This window comes from Salvia hispanica, chromosome 5 (assembly GCF_029641045.1).
Source record: "Salvia hispanica isolate PSC_SH4W2 chromosome 5, Shi_PSC_v1, whole genome shotgun sequence".
NCBI lineage: Eukaryota > Viridiplantae > Streptophyta > Magnoliopsida > Lamiales > Lamiaceae > Salvia > Salvia hispanica.
This window is the reverse complement of record NC_142696.1, coordinates 23349420-23356816: the sequence shown is the minus strand read 5'-3', so window position 1 is coordinate 23356816 and position 7397 is coordinate 23349420. Positions and strand designations below refer to the sequence as shown.

The following is a 7397-nucleotide window of genomic DNA, read 5'->3' as shown; positions in this document are numbered from 1 at the left end:
CTGGGTCCGTCATTGTGTATATACACACACACACACACACAAGGGTGCGTTAAAATAACAACACCTCTTAAAATAACACCATATCACTATTCCTAGCCAATCATTTGTACACGTGGACGAATAATCAATTGTCATGTGACAATCATAAAAAATGCTTAAGGGTAAATTTTCTCGGCCAGCAATATCTAATACACTAGACAACTAAAACCAATACACTAGTCAACAATTTACAGCAATTTTTTGTCAGCCAACAATATCTAATACGCTAGACAGCAATCTATAGATTGTTGTGTAGCGTTTATATTATTGTTGTGTAGCGTTTATAAAATTGCTGGTGTCACTTTAAGAAATGTTGTCATTTTAACACAAACTTATACACACGTACATAGAGAAAACGAATTTCAATAAATATTTTATCAATTTAGAAGCGAATTTGGTTTTTTTTGCTAGAACTGATAATTAATTTGATTTATGGTCCCCGAAACAACGAAGCAAGAAGCCAACATTTTGATCCATATCCAGTAAGTACAAAATACAATAGAGTGACAAGAATTAAAAAAGCGCCGGTCATGGTTGTACATTTACAACTAAATACGACCAATCATGATATACAACGCTTTTAGATTACACAAAATATAACAATAAAGGTTGTGGCTAAACATGAAGCGGAGTGGAGCCCGGCGGGGTTAAGGACGCTGCGATCTCGGCCCGGCTCCCACGCTCGGACCGGCTGTTCTCGGCGAACTTAAGGCTGCCGCCGTGCAAGCCCCTCTCCCTCTCCTCCTCACTCCACTCCGAAGCATAGTAGCTCTCCTCCGTGTGCTTCCCGCTCTTGGACGGCGGCAGGAACATGCTCCCCCACTGCGGGAAGTGGATCATCGCAACCGGAACCGTGCACGCCACAGCCATGGCTCCCATGTAGGTGAGGCCGTCCGCGGTGGAGAATCGCGTGCCGGAGAAGAACACGAGCTGCGTGAGTCCGCCGCCGAAGTTCCCTCCGGCGCCGGTGAGGCCGGAGATCAGCCCTAGCGATCTTCTGGAAACAAAGGGGATGATGCCGTACGTGGCTCCGCAGGCGGCTTGTGCGCCGATGGAGAAGAGGATCATGGAGGCGATGGCCATCACCAGTGAGTTGGAGCGCCCCAGCCACATGCAGAACACTCCTCCTAGTGTTTGGAATATCCATAGGATCCACAGCCTGCCCCTCATTCCGAACCTCTTGGCGGCTATGTCCGAGGCGTAGCCGCCCAAGGGCCGCGCGAAGAAGTTCGCCATTCCGAACGTGGCCGCGATTACTCCGGCTGTGTGTAGCTTCAGGTTGAACCTGAAACAAAACAATTTAATTTATCAGTTTAGTAAATTATTTGACTTTATAAAAGGATAGCGAAGTGAGCTGACCTGTCGTAGAAATATTCAGCAATGACATTGTTAATGCAAAGTTCAACTCCCATGGAGAAGCCATAGAGAAGGAAAAAAACCCATGTTCTGTAATTTGTGAGAGCGTGGCGGAATACCTGCAGTAGAATAATTAAATTAAATTTGAACAGATTTAATGACATTAATTAATTACTATACCTTGGAAAAGTTGTCCTTTGCAACATCGCCACTCTTCTGGAGAGTGCTAAGGTTGCCATCTGGCAGGTCTTGACCCATGGTCAGCACCATGACCCCGATGATGACATGGAGCCATCCCGGGATCATGAATGCGATGCGCCACGCCGTGTAGGGGGTGGCGCCGGAGATCTTGATGAGGTGGAAGAGGAAGGGCATGAGGAGCTGCGTGATGCCGCCGCCCATGTCGCCCCAGCCACCGGCGACGCCGTTGACGGTGCCGATGATGGAGCTGTTGAACATGACGCTGGTCCAGTACTGGCACGACACGAAGGTGGCGAGGGAGAAGCCCGTCATGAAGCGGACGGCCACGTAGCCCTGGGGCGAGGAGACGAAGACGGTGGAGAAGACGACGGGGGCGGCGAGGAGGTTGAGGACCGCGCAGCCGTAGCGGGGGCCAATGAGGTCGCAGACGACGCCCATCATGAGGCGGGAGAAGATGCTCCCGGAGACAGAGGCGACGCCGGCGTTGCCGATGTCGGAGCGGGTGAGGTTGATGTTGTCGCGGATGATGGGGACCAAGGGGGCGGCGGCGAAGGTGGAGATGAAGCAGGTGAAGAAGGAGATCCAGGCTAGGTGGAAGGATCGCATGTGGGGCTGAGCGAAGGAGGTGACTTTCAGGACTTTTGCCTTGTGCTCCGAATCTACCGGCAGAGAGAACTTAGTACTGTCGGCAGTGATGGACAAGGGTGGAAGAGGCACATTGATTTCGCCCATTTTCGGCTTTCTTTCAACACTAGGAAGTGAGGATTTGAAGTGAAGAGAAGAAGATTTAAGTTTTGTAGGTGTGCTCTCAAATGGAGAAGGTGGAGTGGTATTTATAGAGTTTGTGAGAGCATATTCTAATTTGATGCCAACAATTTAATCAATATTCTATTATTTGGATGTTGTCATTTCCTAACTTCAGGGGCCATTGGTATATAATGGAATGGAAGGGAAGTTATAAAATGAAAAATTGTACAATTTCAAATTTTTTAATATAGTGTCAAAATGTTAGCACCGTATAAAATTTTAAGATTTTGATGTCAATATAATTTCAATACAATGTTAACACAGTGTCAATGTTGACACTGTGTTGATATTTTCTGTTGCTATTATTTTATAATCTGTTGACATTTTTTAAAGGTCAAGATCATAGTTTGGAGTTTGTACAATATTTAGAGTTCGCATTTGATTATATTCCTAGAATGGAACGAGGGAATAGAATACTATTCCATTCCTTTGTTTAAATATAGAATACTATTCCATTCCTTTGTTTAAATGGTATTTTTTTTTATCTCGAGAATCATCATTTTATTTGGAATTACCATTTCATTTTCTTTGGGAATGGTCATTCTTTCCATTTTGCTAAGAAATAGCTATTTCATTCCATCTTGTGTTCTTTTCTTCTTATTTTAAATTTTAATTATTATATTATATTTAAAATATCACTCAGTTTTATAGTTTTTAGATTTTATAATAAAACTAAAATTTTAGAATTTTTAATTATTAATTATTAAAAATCCACACTACACATACACTCCACACACACTACACTCTTTCCACACAGCACACACTACACATAAATTACACACACTACACACTACACAATTCCATTCCATTTGTATTCCTTGCATTCACCAAGCACAAGAATGGAATGACATTCAATTCTCATCCTCATCCTCATCTGCATTCCATTTCCTTCTTATTCTATTCCTTCATACCAAGAAGCTTCCAAGTGTTTATTGACATTTGGAGGTGGCAAAACGGGTTACCCGCGGGTACCCGCACCCAACAAGTAGGGTACCCATACCCGATTTTAGCCAAAAATTTTGTCCCAAAATCCGCCCCGCAAAATAACGGGATTACCCGATACCCGTGTCGGGTATCCCGTATCCGACATTGCGGATACCCGTACCTGACCTGAAATCCTAATAAATATTTTGAAAACCATTATAACCATCAATGTTCCCTAATTTACTTTATCAATGGTAAACTTTGAATAGATTGAAAATAAAAGTGAGGGGACACTCAATTGCTAGTTACGGTGAGTTTTCTATTGTATGTTCGTTATAATATAAAAATGTTTCAAAAGAACTCATAGGTTATATAAAGTACTCCCATTGTTCTGCCTTAATAGAGACATTTCATTTTCTTCTCTTATTTTGGCAAAATAATAATGTAAATAAGCTTCTCTACACTATTATCTCTCTTAGTTCATTTTTTCTCCATTCTAACTATTTATTTTTAATTTTTCAAAATGAGTGCGTATATGACTATTATTATTTAACTATTTACTTTTTTTCTCCACCTTAACTATTTGAAACGCCTCTATTAATATGGAACGGAGGGAATATTAAAAAATGATATATGGCTAATACTAATAATAACGAGTATTATCGGGACTAACGGGTATACCCGCGCGGGTAATGGGTATACCCGCTACCCGCAAAACTCTAAAACACACTACCCGATCCCTCCCCATTTCCCGTTATCGTCGGGTAGTGGGTACCCGATACCCGGTGGGTAGCGGGTCGAGATGGGAGTTACCCATTACCCGCTGCCCATCTTGCCACCCCTATAATGACATCCAATCTCTCAAATATTTTGACATTTTTTTGGTAGTAAAAAGTCCTAATGACTAACGAATATAGTAAAAAATATGTAATTCATTATGCACAAACTAGATATTAAGCACTGCGGATGAATTCTTCAGCCCATTATAGACTACATAAATCATAATAATCAAACACCAAAGTTCATTTCCTTATGCACATAGTAAAATGACGGAGTTAATCATTTTGATTTGCATTAACAGTGTTCATCTAATAAAATGTTACTGGAAATATATTTATACATGTGATGCACACAGCACCATTAATCAAACTCGCATTGATATTAAACTAGTATAGACATAGTTGAATAATAATAAGCTTGATTGTTTAAATGATTTTTTTATAATTGTCAACGATATATTATGTTATATAAATATTTTTGTAATTTAATAACGGTTGACAAAATGCTCCCAGTTAGGTGCTGGCAATTCCATCTCATGCCCTTTTATGCTGGAAATAGCAATAATATTCCTTTGATGCTTAATTCGGAGTAATATCTAATTGAAACGGTGTTCTTTCTTTAAGTAAGAATTTGGTGCAGTAACACAGTTGACTTATATGTATTGGATAGCACATTTTTATTTGTGAATGGTGATATCATATGTAACGAAAGCAGTAAAAATTGAGACGAGATGGTATTGGTAAACTCTCTAGCTAATCTTGTGGTCCACACAAAATAAATACTCCAGTCACAGAGAACATTATCAGCTACACCATTAATTATGGTACGTTCAACTAAAATTATAATTGCAGAAATATTATCTTTTTACTTTTCTCTCTTTTCTGTAATCATAATTGACTAGTGCACCACATGATAATAATATGTGAATTTTTACTCACAAGATAATGTCTTTGCTAGATCTTTAAAATATTACTATTAGGTAATTTATATTTGAAGTTTATCTACAGGTACACATTGTTGGATATTTTAGTATAATTGGATTAACTTGATTTGATCTGTTATTGTTATAATGATACATTATTTATGTATGGAGGTGCGGAGTGCACGCTTATTTGAATTCATTATGATGTTAGGGGCGAAGCCCCTAAACAGATGAACGGGGGTCCGGGGGCAGCGCCCCCGGGTAGCGGGGTCCAAGGGGCAGAGCCCCTGGCTGGGGTCGAGCTGTTTCTGAAAATCGAAGTACTAATTTGCAATTTCGGAAACCTTTGAAAATTAGTTATTTTCGGTTAATTTTTCCCAACGGATGCACTGTTTCGTCAACAGCTGCATCGTTTCATCTTCTTCAAAATCTGATCAATTCGTCTGGTTCATATCTCGAATAGAAATATGAATGTTCTGCATTCTCTGAATTTTATCCGATCAAATAACTTTGGTAGAACCACCGAAATTGATTTGATTTGAAAGTGTTTTGCACGACTTTCAGATATCCGTTTTTCTGTTCTCTATATCGAATCTCCCTAAAACACACATTAGCTGCATAAAAATTCTCTATACAAATATAAGTTGACTTGCATAAAACTAAATAATATGCCGATAAGAACACCCCCGTATTCATGAGGACATATGTACGGTGTGGTGTACCTATCACAAAACTTCGACCAATATCAATGATAAGATATGCATTACACGTCTTTAGGTGGTATGACTGGGTAATTACTCAATCAACATATCATATATAGTTAATACTCCGTACATCTAATTTGTTGATTTTGACAATGAGGCATTCTTCCAAAAATAATCAGCATAGCATACATATATAGTTAACACTCCATACAACTGTTTAATTGACTTTGACAATCAGACATTCTTCCAAAGATAATCAGCATAGCATATATGGTTAATACTCCGTACAACTGTTTAATTGAATTTGACGATGAGGCATTCTTCCAAAGATAATCAGCATAGTACATATAGTTAATACTCCGTACAACTATTTAATTGAGTTTGATAAAAGCATCCACTATAGGTGGACAAGTTTTGGTGGACAACTTTTTTTTTTATCCATAGCCCCATTTTATTTGTCCACAGCCCCCAAAAAAAGTGTCCGCAGCAATAGTGGACACTTTTTGGTGGACAACTTTCACTTTATTTTTCTTGTTGTATTTTTTAATTCAATTTTACAATTAAAATTATCGGACTAAAAATAATTAAAGAACGAGACAATAAATAATAAAATTAAAAAGTGCGATAAGACCAAATATTCATTATATTCATGGATACCGGAAAATTACACAACGAACATTTTAAAAAAAAAACATACAAAAACAAATAAAAACACCGCCACCATCTACTCGGTGGCGGAGTCGGAAACATCGGCCTCATCTTCGTCGCCCACTCCCCCCGTCGCCCCCGGTGTCGCCCCTGGACCAGTCAGCCCCAGCTCCTCTCTGATCCTACACATCAGCTCATAGTATATCGACTTGGTGATCGGGTCGGTGGCCGACTCGTAGAAACGGCAGTTATCTTGCAGTTGTTTCATCAACTGCACATTCAGGTTCCTGTTCAAGACCACATGGGCCCCATGGTCCACGGACTGAGCTCCAGAAGGCGCCTGCGCGCCCCGCGATCCAGACTCGGCCGCCGAGTAGCGGGAGGAACCTGCAGACATCCGGGCGCTGCGGATACTGGCCTTCTGCCCCGGAGGGCGTGAGCGCCTGGTGTGTGTATCAGAGGGCTCCTCCGCTTGGGCGTCGTTGAGGTCGATTGAGTGTCCGCCGCTGCTGCTGCTGTAGTTCCCGGCTCTGTTGCGTCTGTTGCGCTTCGCCGCGTGACCCTCGGTCTCCTTTGCACAGATGACCTTGAATTTCGGGCAGTTCTCGAGAACGCGGAACTCCTCCCACTGGGTGAACTTAGGCTTGTATAGCGCGTTGTATTGGGACACGGAGAGAGCCTTCACGTCGGCTTCGTTGCGGCCACTCTCAGCATTGATAAGGTTGTTGCCGTAGATGCCCGCGAACTTCCTGGTGGGTGTCAGAATCCTCCCAAACTTTTTCCGGATCTGTTCCGCGTCACGCGGTTTGGCGCCTCTCGGCTTGAACTCATTGTAGGTCAACAAAACGCGCTTCCAAAAGCCAATCTCGGTCTGATCGGTGCCAACACAGGGGTCGGATGTGACGGCATCCCATGCCCTCGCTACAGCAATCGACTCGTCTTTGGTGTAGTGTACGGCCCGACTTGTTACCGGCGAATCGCTACCGCCGCTGCCATCCCCATCGCCGTCGCCGCCG

At 41.8% G+C, this 7397-nt stretch overlaps 1 protein-coding gene across 1 annotated transcript; it reads right to left on the bottom strand.

The window, feature by feature from the left end:
- Positions 1-494: 494 nt before the first annotated feature.
- On the bottom strand, positions 495-2386 carry LOC125187128 (high affinity nitrate transporter 2.6-like). Its single transcript, XM_048083660.2, has 3 exons — positions 1576-2386; positions 1399-1514; positions 495-1324 (listed from the first exon to the last, which is right to left on the bottom strand). The coding sequence occupies exons 1-3, from the start codon at positions 2326-2328 to the stop codon at positions 655-657; spliced, it is 1539 nt and encodes a 512-aa protein (XP_047939617.1). The 5' UTR covers positions 2329-2386; the 3' UTR covers positions 495-654.
- Positions 2387-7397: the final 5011 nt, after the last annotated feature.